Genomic DNA, 21314 nt, shown 5'->3' on the forward strand with positions numbered 1-21314 from the left:
GAAAGCTGCAAAGTCAATCCTGAATTGCATGTTAATTCAAAGCAGGAACTGAGTGACAACACTGCAGCAATACAAAGAACAAAATGGACAGACTAGGGAAAATCTTGAATTCGCAAGGCATTCTATGTTTTCTTCTACATCCCCCACACCTTCGGGTGAAATAAAACAATTACCCATCTTTTCGTAACTGTTGTTCAAGATTTGCTCATGTCCATTCCATTATAGGTGTGTGCACGCCTACGTTCGCGGTTGGAGATTTTTGCCTTAGCGGTATCCGTAGGGCTGGCTGTGGCACCCTCTGGAGGGCTGCGCTATATCAGGCGCTGCTGGCCCTACGCCCTCTCAGTTCCTTCTTGTCGACAACTCCGGCAGAGGGGCAGGAGGACGGGTAATGGAATGGACATGAGCAACACATCTCGAAGAACAACAGTTACAAAAAGGGTGAGTAGCCATTGTTTCTTCTTCGAGTGCTTGCTCATGTGGATTCCATTGTAGGTGACTCGCAAACAGAATCCTCTGAGGTGGGCTCGGAGTTCACAGTCTTGCAGATTGGAGCACTGCTCTGCCAAAGCCAGCGTCATCTTGAGCTTGCTGGGTCAGCGCATAATTCGATGAGAACGCGTGGACGGACGACCAGGTTGCAGCCTGACAAATTTCTTGGATCGGCACCTGAGTGAGGAAGGCTGCCGATGATGCCTGCGCCCTAGTCGAGTGAGCCGTCACGATCATCAGCGGGGGCACCTTCACCAGCTCATAACAGTAGCGGATGCAGGCCATGATCCAAGACGAGATTCTCTGGACAGACACTGGGCAACCCTTCACCCTGTCTGCAACACAAACAACCAACTGTGTTGTCCTATGGAACAGCTTGGTTCTATTTATGTAGAAGGCCAGCACCCATTTGACATCTAGGGTATGCAGCCTTGGGCAGAAAAGCTGGGTGCAGACGCAACTGGACCTGGTCCTTATAGAAGGCCGTATAAGGCGTCTCTGATGTGAGCACCCTGATCTCGGACACCCTATATGTCGAAGTTATAGCGACCAAGATGATGACCTTCCAGGAGAGAAGCAGGAGGGAGCAGGAAGCCAAAGGTTTGAAGAGGACGACCCATGAGGCTTGACAGCACAAGATTCAGGTCCCAAGGGGGAACCGGGTCCAGGTGCTCCAGACCTTTCAGGAACCGCGCCGTCATGAGATGGGCAAAGACCGACCTGCCTTGAAATGGAGGGTGGAACACAGAAATGGCCGCCAGGTGAACCCTGACCAAAGATAGCGACAGGCCCTAGATCTTAAGGTGCAACTCGTAGTCCAGGATCTCCTGCAGCAGGGCCTCTTCAGCGCGAATGTGTTGATCAGAGATCCAACATGTGCACCGCTTCCACTTTGCCATGTAGGTAGCCATGGTGGAGTGTTTCCTGCTGCCCAGCAGGCCCTGTTGGACACCAGCAGAGCACTCCAGTTCGTCCATACTTAGCCACGCAGTAGACAATCTGTCAAGTGCAGCGTCGCCAGGTTCGGATGCAGCAGATGGTCATGGTTCTGGGACAGCAGATCCAGCTAAGAGGCAGCTGCAACTGGGTGGCTGCCAAAAGACTCAGCAGCATGCCGAACCAATGTTGACGAGGCCACGCTGGGGCTATGAGGGTAAGAGTTGCTTTGTCTTGCTTCACCTTTAGCAGGGCTTAAAACCCGGAGACCCTGCCTGGGGCAAAATCCCTGTTGTCCTGTCCCCCTGGGACACTAACTAAACCCTTAACAACTAAATAACAAATGATTGAACCAGCTATTTACACAAGGCTGAGATATGAGGAAAAAATCTGACAGCTTGCAAAGCAAGTCCTCCAACTGACCACCACGGGCAGTAAGAAGGAACTGAGAGGGTGCAGGGCCGGCGAAACCTGATATATCATGGCATGAGTGCAATACTCCAGAAGGTACCACAGCCAGCCCTACAAATACCGCTAAGGCAAAAGTCTCTGATGACTGTGCACGTGGGCCCACGCACACCTACGTTGGAATCAACATGGGCAAGAACTCAAAGAAGAAGCTAGAGTTGGGTTTGTTGTACAAAAAGGAAAAGAACTCAAATAGACATTCAAATGAAGTGAAGTTTTAAAAATGAATCTGAAAGCTCTACATGCTGGTATTACCATTGGATTACATCAACAGTAGTCAACAGGTGGTCCGGAGGACAAATCCAGACCCCCCAGATACTTTTCAATGGAGGCTGCAGCTGACCTGGGGCTGGAGTATGGTTGCCAGGTGTCTGGTTTTCGACCAAAAAGTCTGGTCGAAAAGGGGACCTGGCCGTGTCTGGTCAGTACTCCTGACTGGACACAAACTCTGGTTACTGGTGTAATAGCAATCAGCCTCCCCACCAAGAGGGCAGGAAGAGCAGCAGCTGCTGCTTGGAGGAGCTGCTCAGCTGCTGATGGAGAGAACTGGCTCCTGCACCTATAGCTCCAGCCTCCAGTGGACTGAGGTAGGATTAGGTGCCAGCACAACCACCACCCATGGGGATCTTGTCCACCCCCTCCTCTACTACCCCCCCTCAGTCTGTGCCCAGATTGCCCCCCACACAGGCCCCTTGCTCCAGGGACCGGCCCCCCACCCTGATTGCCTCCAGCCCCTCACTCCAGGGACCAATAACCCCATCCTTCCCCTATTGCACCCCTCATTCTGGGGACCAACTTCCTTTTCCCCATGCCTCCTGCTCCCAAGTGGTCCCCAGAGTCTCCCACCCTGGCCTCGTGTCCTACCCACCCATGGTCCTTCAAGGCCAGTCCCCAGAGCCCTCTCCAGCCCCTCTCCAACCCCAACTGGCCTCTTTCCTTCCCCAGTCTGCCTCCAGTCACCCACTTCTGCCACATCCCAGCCTCCCACCATCTCTCTAGGGCTGGTATCTGGAGTCTCCTTGGTCCTTCCCGCTACCCAGTGCCTCCTTCCTGCCCCTCTGCTATCACAGCCCACAAAGTGGCATTGCATCACTAGCTGGATCATAGTCCAATAGCTTCACCTCCTGGCTCTGTGCTCAAAAGTACTCCCACACACTCACATCCTGCTTTGTTGCCCAGATCCTAGCCCATACCCATGCCTATTCCCCCCTGCCCCCATCTCTGCTACTTGGCTCAACTGGGGGCACAGAGGAATGTTGGGGGGGGGGACACAGCAACGCCAGGTGGTGCAGGCCAGACCCGTGTGTCCCGTTTTCAGTTTAGGGAAATATGGTCACCCTACTCTTCGTTGGTGGGAGCCAACGAATGATAGGGGAGTTGGGGGGGGTGGGGGGGAAGTGAGGGGTATGGAGAGGGGAGCTGGCTGGGGGTCTGAACCTTGACAAAATATAATTGACTACCCTGGCTTACACAATTAGTGAGTTCTATCAGTCTTAACAAGCAGACACCTATTTGTTTTCAATGGAGGACAAGTTCTTTGAACAACTTTGTATAGATATAAATTGGAAGTTTAAAGTACCATAACTTAATAAGGACCATTGCTTTAATCATACTTACTGAGTATGTCAACATTTCTAAATATGACCATAAAAATTTTTTTACTTACTTCATCCTTGTTGCATGTAAAGAAAATAATTATATTATTCTATTAGAAAAATTATAACTTACGTTATATTTATATCTGCATCATATCAAAAGCCCTGGCACAGCCCATACATAAAAAGCAACTGTAGTCATGTCATTCAAAACTTCACACCAAGAAACCCAACAGCATAATATTTTATCTTAAATTTGAGCTTTCCCACCCTCACTCCATTAGTATCCTGATATTAGCATTTCATCCATGGTGGGGTGAGGGGGGACCACCCCAAGATATTTAAAAACAAAACAAAAAAGAAAACATCACAACCCATTAATACTGCTAAAATGCATTTTCCCAGGCAGTGATCTCAAGCATGGTGTCTCCAATGATCCCTTACTGAGGAAAATGACATTTTAATGCCATCAACTTGGTGCCCCAAAATTAGCTGAAACTTTTTAGAAGCTCTTTCGCATTAAGTATACTTTTAGCACCAATTTTATTTGGGGGAGTGGGGGAGATATGTTAACAGCCACTACCAAACAAGTTTATATGGCCAACATCCAGTCCAGATTCCTGCCTTGGGATACATTACCTGTTTTATATACTGGCAACTAGTTCAAGTAACTAGAAAGATGGAGTAAATATTAATGGCATCCAGTAGCAATTACAGTTTATAGTGAAACTTACTACTGCTTTCTGTAAAGGTGTTGGAAACAAGTTAAGTAAAAATAATTATTGACTTTTACATGGATTTTTAAACACTAAAGTATGTACACCTCTACCCCGATATAGCGCTGTCCTCGGAAGCAAAAAAAAAAAAAAAAAAAAAATCTTACTGCGTTATAGGTGAAACCGCGTTATATCGAACTTGCTTTGATCCACCAGAGTGCGCAGCCCCGCTTTACCACATTATATCCAAATTCGTGTTATATCGGGGTAGAGGTGTATAAGTCTTCAATAGGGTGGATTTAGAAGTGGTTTAGTTACTAATAACTTATTGTTTTCTTACAGCAAAGCCCTTGCTTTCTGTACTTCATTTAGTTGCTTGTTGATATTAATGGGATCTGAGTTAAAGTCCAAGCCATAGCACAGAGTATGCAGGATATTTTATCTGGAAGCCAGAGACAGTTCTGCCAGCTAAAGCATGGTTCACAACATAAACTCACCCACAAAAGTGACATATGAATGACTAACTATCAGAGCTTTTTACAAGTGTGAGATTCAGTGACCAAAACTATTAAAAAAAATTAAGACAAAAATAGGGAGGCAAGGAATATTCAGCTTTTTAAAACTAGACAAAAAATTACTGTTTCATTAAGGAAAAGGAAAGAAAGTCAAATATCAAAAAAACAGGTTTTTAAAGGGGTAAATTCTTACCTCAAATTGAGGCCAATTCATTGACATCCCTGGACCATGATTAGCTCTAAACCACCTCAGATCTTCAATAGCATCTGCTGTTTTGATATTCTGCTCCAATTCACGATAGATATTTTTGTAACTACAAGACAAATTTGTTTTCCCATTTAATATATATGCTTACTATGGTAAACCCACTAATTAGAATAGAAAAATGTATATTTTACCATGATTTACATGAGCCAATTGCATATTGCACACCATATTGCACATTCTGTGGTGTAGGACAAACATCTGTATGAAATTCTTGTGCAAAACTTAGCAATAATGGCAAAATAAAAAGAAAAGCTATATAGCCCAGCTATTGAGTTTTTGATAAATAAAAACAAACACAACCTTTAGAGTTAAGTCATTTTATGTACCACCCTCTGTGTTACCATTAATCAGTGCTAGCAAACGGTAAGTGATAAATGTTTAACAGTTTTCGTATGAACTCATTTATAATATTGCCTAAAAATCCACTTACACAAATTTTCATCAAGCTTGCCTAGACTAGACTGGAGACTGTTTTTATTATAGTTTTAGTGCAGAACTAATGAATTCTAATGTAAATTATGTTCATTAGCTTTTCCTAGTAAATATGTTTAACTAGAAAAACCTGAAATGCCAGAAATCTTAAATAGAGTCAATAGGAGTATGAATTTTTAATACAAAGAATTAACCCAACAATTGGCCATTATGTTTCCTTACACTATACATTTCGTGGCAATGTTGTCAGCAATTACATAGTAATCTGCGCAAGATAAAAAGATAAAGTATAAAAATATGGACAAGATCCCAAGTGATGGTGGACTCTCTTTAAACAGTTACCTCACATTTTAATCCATTTCAAATGGAAAATTGTTTCAATATCTCCAATACTACTTCAGTCTTGTTCTTTTGACAATTAGTGTCAGACATGTTTATGCAGTCATATCTGTGTAGTCTGAGATTAATGAATTCTAGTTTAGCCTGTCAAGAACCAAGTGTTATTTCAAGCCACTAAAAGCATATTTACAGTATATACTCGTTCATAAGCCGAATTTTTTTTTTTTGTAAAAAAGGGAAGCATCAGAGAAGGGAGTCAGCTTATGAACGGGTATAGAGAGGGAGAGGTGGGACACAGCCCCTCCCCCCCAACAGAAGGGGCAAGGAGAGGCAGCAGAGCCAGAAGGGAAGAGGCGGGGCCAGAGTGTCTCCGCTTCTGGCCACACTGCTCTCCCCCCAGCCTCCGAAGCAGCTGCAGCTCCTGAGCTGGCAGGCTGCGGCCGCTCCGCCCGCCCAGCCTGCCAGAGCAGCTCTGGCCAGGCCAGAGACATCCTCACCTGGCCCGCCCCAGCTAAGATGGGAAGGTATGGGATGGGGAGAGTGTGGGGGTCCCAGGCTAGTGGTGGGGTCATGTGGGGGGTGGTCACAGGGGTTACTCCCCTGACCCCCCGCTTCCCCCCCCCCCCCCAAAAAAAATTTCCCCACCAGTTGCTGTCCTGGCACATCAGGGTAAGCCGCTGGTGGGCTGGGAGACTTTGTTTACTTAGATTTACCTCCGTGCCTGCGGATGCTCAAGGTAAACAAACTGTCTCAGCCCACCAGTGGCTTATCCTGATGGCCCAAGAGCCAAAGTTTGCCAACCCCTGAATTATAGGGTCGGCTTATGAATGGGTCATAAAAAATTTCCATTTTTACTTATCCATCTTGGCGGGGGGGAGGGGGGGGTCAGCTTATAAACAAGCCGGCTTATGATTGAGTATATACAGTAACTTTCTATTCTTCCATTTTTATATTCTAAACTCTAAATTAAATTCTAAAGAGGATTTCTTTTTAATAATTGGCAAGTGTTCACTTCTGAAAACCTTAATTAAGAGTGGAACAAAAAAATCTCAGTCACTAAATTTTAAAGAAGTCTACTGGATTAGCATCTTCTTCCCAACATTTGATCCTGAACAAAACTAATAAATTAAATAATGGAAGTGGCTTAACATTGAATTATTAGAATCTTTAGATTTAATGCCATATAAAAGACACATACTTTAGAAAGAATCTATTGTAAACTCTAGTTTACTGGATGCACAATATTTAATGGCAACATTAAAGCAATTTTAGCAAGAAATATTTTCAGTCTTTTAAATTTACCTCACATCATTAGATAAGTCAAGGTGTTTTTGAACTTCCAGTAACACTTCCCGGAAGAAACGCAGACGTTTTTCCTCAAACTGCTGACACTGTTCAAATACCTGCTCCATATTTTCCATATACTGAGGTGTAACTTGATCCAGGTCTTTCAGTGATTTTTCGTACTTTTCTTTTGTCTGAAAAAGATGCAGTGCAAGTTGTTCTTGCTGTTACTAATGGCCTATTACAAGAGGTTCACAGAATGGTGAACTGGTTAATACTGTAATAGTCAATATTGAGACTATAATAGGAACATCTGCTTTATTTATCTTAGTAAAGTTAATTTGTTCTAGGTTATATGTTATGCAACCGCTCAGTCTTCCATAAGAGGGGGCTATTTTCATTTGCAAGGTAATGAAATCTTGTAAAAGTGTTGAAAGCAATCAAGCTAATGAGAATATGAATCACCTAGGCTACCTAGATTCCATTTTCTTTAATCATTTTAAGTGCCATATGTAGGAGTTCCAGCATCCAGAGACATTTGTAAAGCTGTCAAATTCAGATGACTTGGGGATGAGATCAGGAAAGCCAAGAAAGAGCAGTTACCTTACGGTAACTATGATTCAAAATGTGCTGTCCATGTGGATTCCACTTCTGTTACGCACATGCCCCACGCACACAAAATCAGATTATTTTGGCTAGCAGGAACGGAGGGCGAGTCATGGAATCCATGCAAGGATGGATCTAATTTAGCTATATCATAATATGATTTAATACAGATACCCATTTAGACAATCTTTGGGTGGATGTTTCCTGACCTTTTACCCTATCTACAAATGGTATAAAACAGCCCATTGATGCTCCCGAAGGGTCTTGTTCTGTCCAGGTAATATAAAAGAGCCCTAGCCACATCAAGATCGTGCAACTCAGCTTTCCCCTAGTTTGTGGGGCTTGGGGAAGAAATCTGGCAGAATCTGTTGATTTAAGTAAAAATAAAGAAAATTCTGGTTAAAAAAAAATTAGTTTGAGGCCTAAATTACTTTGTCTTTGTGAAACATCGTGTGAGATCGACCAGCCATGTGGAATTTCTCCTATCCTCCAAGCTAATGTTACAGCAACTAAAAAGACATTCTTTATAGATAGATGGTATAAAGAGCAGGTTGCTAGGGCTCAAAGATGGTCCCATTAAACCACCTAATACCATGTTGCAGTCCCAGGAAGGAGGGGCTTCCTCAACTGGGAAATACATGAATGAGGCTCTTGAGGAATCTATTAACTATATGGTGAGAAAATAACATGCAACCCCTGAAACAGGAAGTGATGTGCTGCTATTGCTACCAAATGTACCCTTATAGAGCCAATGGATAGTCCTGAATGCTTTACGGATAGAAGATAGTCCTGAATAGCAGAAATTAGAGTTTCCAAAGGAGATTTTTCCATTTAGCTTCATCTAGTAGAGTGGTTTTTGCTATGCACCGAGGTGTTCTGGATTTCAGCTGAACAACTTCTTTCAATGGTAGTGTAGATGCTGGCTGGTTAACTATCAGAGGTAAAGATACTTTGGGTTACACCTGATCTTCGTTTTGAGAGATCATGTCAGGCAGAACAGGTACTGTGATCAGGGACTGTGGTAACAAGTTCATTAGGTCAAAAGAACATAACTGTTTAGGCCAAGCTAGGACTAAAATTATCATTAATGAGGAAAGTTGCTTGAGTTTCCTCAGCCCCTTGGTATTAATTAGATTGTGGGTAGGTGAACATTATCTCCAGTGCCCATGTCATAAAGAGAAAATCCAACGTAGAGCCTCGGCACCAGCCAGGCCCCCTTTAACCAGAATATGTGGCATTTCTTGTCCTAGTCTGTAGCAAAAAAGATCTATTCTTATATATCCTATGGAAGATGCTTTGCAGGATCAAGTCCTCTACTCATGGTCATCTGAAAACTGCCTGCTGAGCTGGTTCACTAGGATGTTCTATAAGCCTGCTAGATACAGAGCCACTGGTGCTATTTAGTGTCAAATATGCCTGTTTGAGACAAATTGCTTCTTAGCAGAAGGGGGGAGATTACCATGCCGCTCCTTTTATGTTGACAAAACATTGTTGTGTTGTCAGTCATTATTTCAGTTGCTGATTCACGTGGCACAGCTAGAAACGTGTACACTAGGCTAATGTCTGAGTTCTAGAACTTTTACTTGGAGGTAAGCTTCTTGAGAAGTTTGGAGGCCTTAAGCATGAAGGTGCTCTAGGTGAGTTTGGCAGATTTTAAATTGATCTGGATGGCTCTAAGTGGAAGGCACAATCTTTTTCATCTGGTAAGGAAAAAGATATTGCTGCTGGAATCAGTTACTCTTCCATTTCTTGCAGGTGTTCATGCTCACTGTCCTGTTCTTGCTGGTGCAGGTTGTAAAGCTGTACAAAATGACCCTCTTGTGTAGACCTATGATATCTTGTAGGGGAGGGAGCTCTTACTCTAGAGAAGGCACTAGCATGAGACTTCCTAGCTGACTGCATAACCTAAGGGGCTAAGTAAGGCCAAGATTGCATATTGTATGTGTAAGAGGCTGCAGGCCATGAGGGTGAACATTTCCCACAAGGATTCTTGGGGTCCGTGTTTATAAGGGAGACTCCTGGATTCCCTGTCAGACCAGTAGGGCTTGTAAGAGTGAAAAAAGTGAATGAACATAAGAATGGACATAATGGATCAGACCAATGGTCCATTTAGCCAATAGCCAGTCTTCCGACAGTGGCCAATGCCAGGTGCTTCAGAGGGAATGAACAGAACAGGGCAATTATCGAGTGATTCATCCCACTGTCCAGTCCCAGCTTCTCGCAGTCAAAGGCTAGGGACACGCAGAGCATGGGGTTGTATCCCTGACCATCTTGGCTAATAGCCATTGATGGATCTATCCTCCATGAATTTATCTAATTCTTTTTTTAGCCTAGTTATAATTTTGCCCTTCACAACATCCCCTGGCAACAAGTTCCACAGGTTGACTGTGTGTTGTGTGAAGACGTACTTCATTTTGTTTAAAGCTGCTGACTACTAATTTCATTTGATGACCCCTGGGGTTCTTGTGTTATGTGAAGGAGTGTATAGCACTTCCCTATTCACTTTCTCTACGCCCTTCATGATTTTATAGACCTCTGTTATATCCCCTTGGTCATCTCTTTTCCAGGCTGAACAGGCTGTCTTTTTAATCTCTCCTCACATGGATGCTGTTCCATACCCTTAATCATTCTGTTGCCCTTTTCTAATTCTAATATATCTTTTTTTGCTATGGGGAGACCGGAATGTCACGCAGTATTCAAGGCGTGGATTTATATAGTGGCATTATGATATTTTCTGTCTTATCTCTTTCCCAATGCTTTCTAACATTGTTAGCTTTGACTGCCACTGCACACCGAGCTGATGTTTGCAGATAACTATCCACCATGACACCAAGATCTCTTTTGTGAGTGATGCCAGCTAATTTAGAGCCCATCATTTTGTATGTATAGCTGGGAGTTTGTTTTCTAATCAGCATTACTTTGCATTTATCAACATTGAATTTCATCTGCTACTTTGTTGCCCAGTCACCCATTCCTGTGAGATTCTTTTGTAACTCTTTGCAGTCTGCTTTGGATTTAACTGTCTTGAGTAACTTTCTATCATTTGCAAATGTTGCCACCTCACTATTTACCCCTTTTTACAGGTCACTTATGATTCTGAGTATGTTGAACAGCACTGGTTCAAGTAGATTCCTGCGGGACAACTATTTACCTCTCAAAGAATTCTAATAGATTAGTGAGGCATGATTTCCCTTTACAATAATTTCACTCTTTCCCAACAAATCGTATTCATCTATGTATCTGATAATTCTGTTCTTTACTAGAGTTTCAACCAATTTAGTTGGTACTGAAGTTAGGCTTACTGGCCTATAATTGCCAGGATTGCCTCTGGAGCCCTTTTAAAAAATTGGTGTCATATTAACTATCCTCCAATCAGAAGCTGATTTAAGTGATAGGTTACATACCATAGTTAGTAGTTGTGCAATTTCATATTTGAGTTCCTTCAAAACTCTTGGGTGAATACCATCTGGCCCTGGAGACTTACTATTGTTTAATTGATCATTTTGTTCCAAAACCTCCTCTAACGACACCTCAATCTGGGACAGTTCCTCAGATGTCTTATCTGACAAGACTGGCTCAGGTGTGGAAATTTCCCTCATATCCTCGGCAATAAAGACCGATGCAAAGAATTCATGCAGCTTCTCCGCAACAGCTTCATCTTTCTTGAATGCTCCTTTAGCATCTTGATTATCCAGTGGCCCCACTGATTGTTTAGCAGGCCTCCTGCTTCTGATGTATTTCATTTTTTTGCTGCCAGTTTTTGAGTCTTTTGCTAGTTGCTCTTCAAATTATTTTCTGGCCAGCCCAATACCTTTACACTCCATTTGTCAGAATTTATGCTCTCTTCTATTTTCCTCAGTAGGATCTAACTTCCAGTTTTTAGAGGATGCCTTTTTGCCTCTTACCACTTCTTTTACTTTGTTGTTTAACTATGGTAGCACTTTTTTGATCCTCCTATGTTTTTTAATTTGGGGTATACATTTAATTTGAGCCTCTACTGCGGTGTTTTTAAAAAGTTTCCATGCCGCTTGCAGGCATTTCATTCTTGTGATTGTGCCTTTTAATTTGTATTTAACTAGCTTCCTCATTTTTGCATAGTTCCCCTTTCTGAAGTTAAGTGTCACTGTGGTGGGTTTCTTTGGTATCCCCCTCCCTTCCTCCAAGGATGTTTAAATTCAATTATATTATGGGTGCTATTACCAAGTGGTTCAGCTATATACACCTCTTGGCCAAGATCCTGCCTCTCCCCTTGTGGGTTCCAGGATTAGCTGCTCCAAGAAGCAATCATTTATGGTGTCTAGAAATTTTATCTCCGCATCCCGTCCTGAGGAGACATGTACCCAGTCAATGTGGAGATAGTTGAAATCCCCCATTATTATTGAGGTTTTTTTTATTATTATTATAGCCCCTCTAATCTCCCTAACCATTTCAGTCACCATCACCATCAGGTGGTCAGTAGTATATTCCTGCTGCCATATTCTTCTTATTCAAGCATGGAATTTCAATCCACAAAGATTCTATGGTACAGTTTGATTAAGATTTTTACTATATTTGATACTATGCTTTCTTTCACATATAGTGCCACACCCTCTCCAGCATGACCTACTCTGTCACTCATATATTTTGTGCCCTGGTATGACCGTGTCCCATTGATTATCATCATTTCATCAAGCTTCTGTGATACATATTATCTCAATATACTCATTTAATACAGGTTCTCAAGTTCACCCATACTAGTATTTAGACTTCTACCATTTGTACAAAAGCACTTATAAAATTTTTCACTTTTTAGCTGCCATTATGCAATGTAATTGAATGTGACTCTTATGCATTTGACTGTTTCTCTTCAGTTCCTACCTATACTTTATCAGCTTCTAGCCTCTCCTCTTTACTAGGATATAGAGAATCCTCATTAATAGATCCTCCCTTAAGAGATGCTGTCCAAATCGTGTGTTCCTCCACACCTATCAACTTTCCCTCAGTTTAAAACCTCATCTACAACATTTTTAAATTTTACATGTCACCAATCTGGTTCTTTTTTGGTTTAGGTGAAGCCCATCCTTCCTATAGAGGCTCCTCCTTTCCCTAAAGGTTCCCCAGTTCCTAATATACCTAAACCCATAGACTCATAGACTTTAAGGTCAGAAGGGACCATTATGATCATCTGGTCTGACCCCCTGCATGCTGCAGGCCACAAAACCATCCCTACCCCTTCCCTGGACTCTGCTGTTGAAGTCCCCAATCCTGTGTTGTAGTGACTTCAATTGGCAGAGACCCTCCTCAATACACCATCATCTCATCTCATTAAGACCCTCCAATTTTGCCTGTCTGTCTGACCCAGCGCATAGAACTGGAAGAATGTCAGAGACTGCTACCATGGAGGTCCTGGACTTTAGTCTCTGACTTAACCGCCTAAATTTAGCCTCCAGGACCTCTCTCCTATCTTTCCCTATGTCACTGGTGCCTACATGGATGATAACCACTGGCTCCTCCCCAGGACTGCACATAAGCCTGTCTAGATGTCTCAAGAGATCCACAATCTTTGCATCCAGCTGGCAATTCATTATGTTGTTCTCCTGGTCATCACAAACCCAGCTATCTATATTTCTAATGATCGAATCCCCTGTTACTATTATCTGTCTCTTAACTGGTGATACCACCCTACTGTGCTCAGAAAGGGAGACTCAACCAAATACTCTTACTCTAAAAGGTGAGCTAACCTGTCTAGTGTCATATGGTGATCTCAAATCCTGCCCACAACCTGAACAAGAAGGGACCTGATTTGAGCCAGAACTGTCTTTTGGCTGCAAGACTTGGAGATTTTTGCCTCATTTTACTAGGCCCCTGGGTGGGTGACCTAGACCTGCGCTCGTTAGGAAGACACTGTTCCCACATCCCCTTATTGATGATTGGGTAGAGGAGGTCTTAGCTGCTCTATCAGGATTGGTAGTTGAAGTGTTTGATGTCTTAAATAAAGAGAGCCTGGGAGCTCTGAGTAGAGCCCAAGCTCACAGGAGCACTAGATGATGGAGCCTGATCAGGCTTGGTGGGTCCTTCTCTCTCAGATTCAGGAGAAGCTCTCAGAATGCTCCAGGAGAAGAAGTCTGAAGTGGGCCTCTCTTGCTTTGTGTCCTTTTAGTAAATAAGCAACAGACTGAGCACGTATCAGGGATGTGCCTTACACAAAGTCACTCTAATCAGAAAAAATTGTGATTACCAAAAACTATATTTAAAAGTTATGCGAGAAACTGACAAGAGCCAGCTAAATCAAATCAAGTTCGATCTATCCTTTAAATGTATGGTTCTTTGATCTATCTTTGACTAGGTCTTTGCATCGTACAACTTACAGACATAAAGAAGGAATTCACATAGCTCTGTGAGCATTAATTATTGGTCCTGTCAATTCAATGGGAATATATAGGACATTTAAAGGTGAGGCTCTGAATACACAGATAGATGTAGTAAGTCACTACAAGAATGTAATGCTGAGCCCGGGGAGGGGAGGGGGTGTCAAGGAAAGGAAGGGCTGCTTTTTCCCCCTTCTTACACTCCAGAGAATGGCACCCCATATGGGGAAATCACTCAAAAAAGGGGGAGAAGAAAAAGAGCAGAGAGGATCTGAGTGGGTAGAGGATGTCCAAATCAGGCAACTGGTAGGGAAATTTCAGAGATACATTTACTCTTTTTAACATAGCATCAATTTGACTCAATTGCCTTTAATGCACTATTTAACTGTGCTAAAGAGGTACATTCTGCAGTTAAATAAGACAATTTGCATGTTGCAAATAAACTTTTTTACCCCCGGCTCACGGCCCCCCTAAACTGAAAAGATAATTCAGTCCTCACCCCACTCCTAGAATCCCCTTTCTCCCCCCGCACTCTGCGATACTGAAAGCAACAGTACTGTGTAAGGCTCATTTATTACCATTGTTATTGTTACAAACCTGCCATTGACACGTGCTGTGGAGAGAGGGTTGTATGTGTTCCTAACACTGTGGCTCTCGCACAATGACCATAATTTAAAATGTGCCCTGCTCCATATAATGAGTTTGTCACTCCAACATTGCATTCGCTTGTACTGCAGTTTGCTGTGCATATATTCCATACACAGAAATTTGCACAGTAGCATGCACAGAATGTTAAATGTGATTAGTACACTAGCATGCAGAGTTTACCTTTAGCACATCTTGTTTGCTTTTTTCCACTTTGTCTTGTAATTTCTTAAGTTGTTCTGGATTCAGTGCTGGATCTGCTTTGCTGTTCATTTCTCGGGATATAGCCAGTTTCTCTTCTTTGCATGCTGCATGGTATGCTTTCTTAGCAGCTTCCACCTACAAATGAAGTTTTGAATCTTTCTGTCTAGTACAATTTACAAATAATCAGCAGCAGCTATGTATGAATGAGTAACTTCATTGTAATGAAAAAAATAGAATTTTGTTTGGAAGAACCTTACATTCAGACCCATTGCTATGCTCAAGCAATTTTAACCACAATATAATGTAGGAGAACGAGTGGGCGGAAACTAAATATTATAAGATCTGACATTCGCCTTCCATACAAAATAAGTTACTGTCACTCAGTTTAGCTTAATAAACTTATTGAGAAAAGAAAGGTTCAGTGATGCCTCACAGAAAGACCTGAATAAAATTTTTGCCTGTGTCTCCCTCGTGAGTCCCCTCCCATACATTCCTTTAAATAACAGACACAATGTTAAATCAACCAATCAATCTCTCCATTTCTCTCAAGATGGTTTTCCTTGAGCTCATTTTTCCTGTAGCATGAGCCTCAACTAAGTCCTAAATCCTATATCTGTACAAACAGATGCTGTAAAAGGGCAGAAAAATAGGTTAACTCCATCTTCTCCAGAACTATGCTCAGGCTACTGAGGTTGGAGAGAGGGCAGTGGTTACTGAGAAAATATCAAGTGAAGATTTTTTTTCAGAAGAGGCTCTAAAGCAGACACCTAATTGAGAAAGGATCCAGTAGACTGTGTTTTTTCTCACTTTAGTGATTTCTATGAGGCATCAATATATTGATGCACAACATGCAACCTACTGCTGTACCTCTTTTAGCTTTTTCGCCCAGGGCTTCTGTGCCTTTCTGTATCCATCTTCTGCTTCTTTCGTTTCCTTAAATCCTCCTATCATTTGCTTATGAAAGGCCTCCTTCTGCCAGTTCTTGATCTTTTCGAAGTCCTCATTCATCAGTGCACCTTTTATGTCTAGATGTAATTCACTCACTTTTTCAGCTTCTGACATAACTGCATGCCAAGCCTTTTCTACTGTTCCATACTGTGGACCTAAACACAATAGGACAAATCATTTTCAATAAATCACAACATAGAGGACTTTCATCCCTAAAAAGCCATCTGAAGCTATTTGTTGATATTGAGTTCTTATATTGTATTTAGTTGTACGTGATCCCTAATCCTATCTTTGTATCTTACATCTTAAATCAGAGATTAGTGTATTTTCATGCTTTTTATTAAAAATTATGTAATTACAGATTAATAGATTTTAAGTCCAGAAAGAACCATTTCGATCATTTAGTCTGACCTTCTGCATAACACAGGCCATAAAATTTAAACCATTAATTCTGACATCAAACTCAATGTGAGGTTGAATTATAGCATATTTTTTAGAAAGACATCCAAATTTGATTTAAAGATTTGTAGTGACTGCAATCCACCACATCCCTTGGTGAATTATTCCAGTGGTTAATTACCCTCTCTAACAAATTACACCTTGTTTTCAGTTTCAAGATTCAACTTCTAACCACTGGATCTTATTATGTCTTTGACTGTTAGAAAGACCTCTATTATCAGATATTCTCTTCCCCGGTAGGTTCTTTTAGACCACCATCAATTCCTCTCTTAACCATCTCTTCAATAAACTAAATAGATTGAGTTCCTTAAGTCTCACCATACAGTATGTTTTTCAGTCCTTCCATTATTCGCTGAACCCTCACCAATTTCTCAAAATTTTTGTGGATCTATAAACACTAAGAAAGAACACAGTATTCGACTAGTGGCCTCATTAATACCACATGCAGATGCAATAACTTCCCTACTTGATATATCCCTATTTTGATATAACCTTAACAGCCTGATAGACTTCTGTTTATATACTAAAAACAACACTGTATTTGCTCTTTTGGTCATAGCACCACACTGGGCACTTGTGTTAATTTGTAGTCTACCATGATGCCCAAATCTTCTGTAATTATGTACTAATTACAGTCAAAGCAGCCTTCCTTGAAATTGATTCATAGTCCCTTCACTACTGATACTCCACCACAACTACCACTGACTTCTTAATATTCAATTGCAGTCTTCATAATATGTGTCTTCTACCACTACTTACCTGAAAAGTTCTCTTGTACTACACATCTATAAGAACCTCTGAGCAAGGAAGGGAAAATTCACTTGTTTTGACATGAAACAAGCAAGTCAGTCACGGGTGCAGGAGTGGATGCCTTAATTTAGTTTTGATAACTGTGGTCATCTTTTACAGCATTTGGTGTTTTTGTAAAGACTCCATTAAGAGGCTAAGAAATTCTGTGCACCCTTTCACCTTGTGATCACTAATGCTGAAATGTTCCTTTTGAAACTATTTTCTTCATCTCGTGACATTTTGGTTACCTTTTTCCACAAGTTGTTTCCATCTTTTTGCCCATTCTGTAAGTTGCTGAGCATAGGCCTTCTCTATTCTTGCACGTTCATGAATACAGTTCATGAGATCGCTGCAAAGTCTGTGACCATCATCAATTCGTTTTACTGTACGTTTATAATTTCCAACCTAGGAATACAAAAAAATGTTTAGGAATTGCTACTTGAAAGCTGTGGGCTACAAGAGAGGCAAATCTCCAGTTTATCAGCAATTAATAGAAGAACAGTATGAAAATGGGAACCAAACAGATTATAAAAAACAGTAAGAATCTATTGTTTTTAGCATAATTTTCAACAGAAAGAGCTAAGTTAACTTAAAAAGAAAGTATGAGAAAGTGTATATTTTGTTTAAGTAGGATAGCTGAATATGAGATTTTAATTTCAAGTACCATGTTTTTTGTAGAAGACTACAGGAAGCCAACAACAGCTCAAGGGTCACACTGTAGGCTTTCCTGCTAAAAATAGTGTGGTCCACTTTGAAAGTTACACTAAGCTAAGATAAAAACAGCCACTAATATACTTTAAGGTCAGCACTTCTGCACTAATAGCATCTAGGACTATAATAAAAGTATAGCCCGTTTGTAATGTAATTATGGCTGCAGTTTAAGCAAGTCACCAGGAAAAAATTTTCTTAAGAACAATTGCTTTACAGTATTATTTGATGTTTGCATAATAAAATATTCTAGTTTTTGCCTCCTGATTTTCTATTTAAACCTCACAGAAACACAAGATTTTCCTTTAACACCTGTCACTGAGGGGTTCAATAGCCACGTCCTAATTTGCTGTTCAATGTGTTAAAACAAACTGCACCTTTCTGTATTATGGAAACTACAGTTAAGAATGAATGAATACAGGAGCACTGTGAAATTTACATTTAGTATGACATTTAAAAGAAATCTCCAGGGTAAAGGAGTACAAAATGCACCATGGAAGAGCTCAATCACTTCAAGTCTCGCAGAGACTCAGAGGACAGGCAGCAGATTTTCAACAGTGAAACACAGATTAAAATAAGGAGTAAGTAAGTAGCTTGCCATTTGGGAAGAAACAGAGCTAACACCAGGTCCATTATTAATGTGCAGCCAGTAGAGAAAAGAAAATATCCATAGGCACTGTGAAGGTGAACTAAAGCTTTTGTAAACATTAAAAACAATTAACAGAATTTGTCCAGTCTATAAATATGAGAATTAGTTACTCAACTTGTTTGTCCAAAACCACTCGACTGCAAAGGAACACAAAATTTGGTTGTCAGATGGAGGATGAACTTATATTTTAATATGAAATATTTGAATATATTTCATGTCTTCACATCTGGACACAGTCTGATAGTGATCTAAGGTCCTAAATACATGAAGCTGTTCGCCAGATCTTTTAGATTTACTTTTTACAAAATTTTAGAACTTAATTTTGTAAATGACTGAAAACTGAACAAGACAGCAAAGTAACTGTCTGTAAATTATCTGTAGATCCACTTGATTCAGAATAGTTCTACAATCAAGTACACAAGTTACTCCTGGTGGAATTTTGCGCCACTGCACGTGCGCAGAACTCATGTCCCCCACATACGTCTTTGCTCCCCCGCAGAAAAATGACTCTCTGACAGAAAGCAAAGGGAAGCTGCAAGAGCAGTCACTCACCACTCCCTAGCTATGCAGTATCATAGTTTCAGGCACCAGAAACAGCCAGCGAAGAAGTTAATCACCGCAGGGCTGGAGACACCCCAGCCAGTGGTTCCTACCCTGAGCCGGGATCAGCTGATAGTCTTGGCTGGAGGCAGAAGAGGATGGGACTTCCTCTTCCCCTGCAAGGAGTGGCTGGGGCTGTGTCAGACCCACCCCCAGAATCCTCCCCCAGTTGCAGGAGGCTCCCCTGCTTCCTGCCCCCATCACTCCTCAGCTGTGGGGGGAGGGAGGTTCCCCATCTGCTCAACCCCCATACATCTCGACCTCCCATACCCAGACACCCCCACCAAACCTCACCCCATAAACCCCAAACCGCCCTATCCCTTCATATCCAAACCCCACCCTACTGAACCTCAATCCCTGCATCTGGACACTGCTGCACCCAGACCTCCTGCCTCCGGACCTCCACCCCTGTACCAAGACCACCCCCCACACACTGAGCCCCCTGCACTCACACCCCCACCCCGATGAGCTCCAACCCCTTGCACCACCCTGAGCTCCCACATCCAGACCCCCATGCCACTGACCCCCAATTAGCTGCACCCAGACCCCCGCCCCACCAAGCCCCACTCTCCCAGCACCCAACCCCCCTGCTGAGAACCCCACACCCAGATCCCTCCACTGAGGCCCAACCACTTTCACCTGGAAGCCCCTGCAGATTCCCATTGCCCCTGCACTTGGAACCTCCCCCAATTGCCCCTGCACCTGGAACCCCCTCTGTGCATCCAGATCCCCCCCACAGTTAGAGCCCCCACTGAGCTGCCTGCCCCACACACAATCCTCTCACCCCCCACCTGAATCTCCCACACTGAGCTCTTCCATATTTGGATCCCTGCTTGCTCCACCTGGCGCAGGGGGGCAGGACCCCAGGGTCTTCCTGGGGCAAACCCAGGCCTTGTGCTGCATCAGGGTCGGGTGCAGCCTCATCACTGAGTCTGTGTCCTCAGGGCGGGAGGTGGGGAGGCTGCAGGATGATCTCCCACCTTCATGCAGCCAGTGGCCTGTGCTCCCCAATGCTATGCTGGAGCCTCTGCATTTATTTATTGACCAATAAAACTTGCAGAATTTTAAAATATTGTTCACAGAATTTTTAATTTTTTTGGTGCAGAATGCCCTCAGGAATAACGGATGTACACTTTTAGAAACTCCTCCCACTTTTAGAAGAGGGGATTAAACAAAAGCAGTTTTCTACATTAAGGTAAAAGGCCACACTTCATTTTCAGCTCATCAATGCTATGCTGATATTTGATACAGAAATATGCTATCCCAAAATTCCAGCTCTGAAGGCAGCACAGAAGTGAGGATGGGAATCCCATGCCTCCCAACAACAGGTTTGCAACCTCCACACAATCCCCTTTTGAGTCAGGACCCCACAGTCATAAAACCGTGAAATTTCAGATTTAAACATCTGAAAATGTGAAATTTGTCAATTTTCAAATCCTCTGGCAGTGAAATTGACCATAATGGACTGTGAATTTGGTAGGGCCCTAACTATACTATATGCTATAACTTTTACTCTAACACTAGCCATTAACTATGTATAATAAAACTAGGCTGTGACATAGGGCCAGAAAGGGTTAAGCAATTTACAGGTTAATTGACCCAGATTCAACCTTTAGAGACATATTAGCAGATAATGTTTGGGTTTTGGGGTTTTTACATATATATATTCTTAGACTGTAATCAAACAGTTCCTGTCTCTTGCTGTATTTTGTTAATTCAGAGATCAAAAGGAGATATTAACATTTAAATCACTGTCTCGATTTTTTTGAAGCATATAGCAAATCACCTGCAAATGGTGGGAGATAGGCAATTGCCTTATGTTAATCCATATAGCTAATTACCGGTGATGTTTAGGAAACAGGTTACGTCAAATACACTACTGTTCACCTGAGGACTGCATGTTGTCAAGAGGATGTCCAGAAACTGTATAAAGGGCTCTTCGGACCTGATCCTTTTGATCTCAAACTTGCTTATGCTTCATTAGGGTAAGTCTGAGCCACAAGATTGAGGTCTTCAATTTCATTTTGGATCATCCTGTTATTGAAAATTGGACAACCTATGGACTAATTCTGAAAGAACTCTTTGCAACTCTAGAGCTGACCATCTCTACTATGAAACTGACCTAAGAACTATATTCATGTCTGTATGTATAATCTTTTAACCAATACTCCCTCTCCTTTTTAAAATAAATTTTAGCTTAGTTAATAAGAATTGGCTGTAAGCATGTATTTGGGTAAGATCTGGAATATTCATTAACTTGGTGGGTAATATATCCGATCCTTTAGGATTGGTAGAACTTTTTATATGATTTACA

The 21314-nt window shown here is 42.1% G+C and overlaps 1 protein-coding gene across 12 annotated transcripts in view; it reads right to left on the minus strand.

The window, feature by feature from the left end:
- The window catches only part of PACSIN2 (protein kinase C and casein kinase substrate in neurons 2), a 124905-nt gene that overhangs the window by 11516 nt on the left and 92075 nt on the right, over positions 1-21314 (minus strand). For 10 of the 12 annotated variants that reach the window (XM_034783403.1, XM_034783318.1, XM_034783423.1 and 7 more), the window contains 6 exons: positions 17292-17448; positions 15715-15950; positions 14827-14982; positions 7064-7239; positions 4916-5036; positions 3563-3568 (listed from right to left, as the gene is read on the minus strand). In XM_034783403.1, coding sequence (XP_034639294.1) covers positions 3563-3568; positions 4916-5036; positions 7064-7239; positions 14827-14982; positions 15715-15950; positions 17292-17448 — 852 coding nt within the window. The remainder of the gene's footprint in view (positions 1-3562; positions 3569-4915; positions 5037-7063; positions 7240-14826; positions 14983-15714; positions 15951-17291; positions 17449-21314) is intronic. The other 2 variants (XM_034783414.1, XM_034783394.1) reach the window with 1 other exon arrangement.

The sequence above is a fragment of the Trachemys scripta genome, chromosome 1 (assembly GCF_013100865.1).
Source record: "Trachemys scripta elegans isolate TJP31775 chromosome 1, CAS_Tse_1.0, whole genome shotgun sequence".
Classification (NCBI taxonomy): Eukaryota; Metazoa; Chordata; order Testudines; family Emydidae; genus Trachemys; species Trachemys scripta.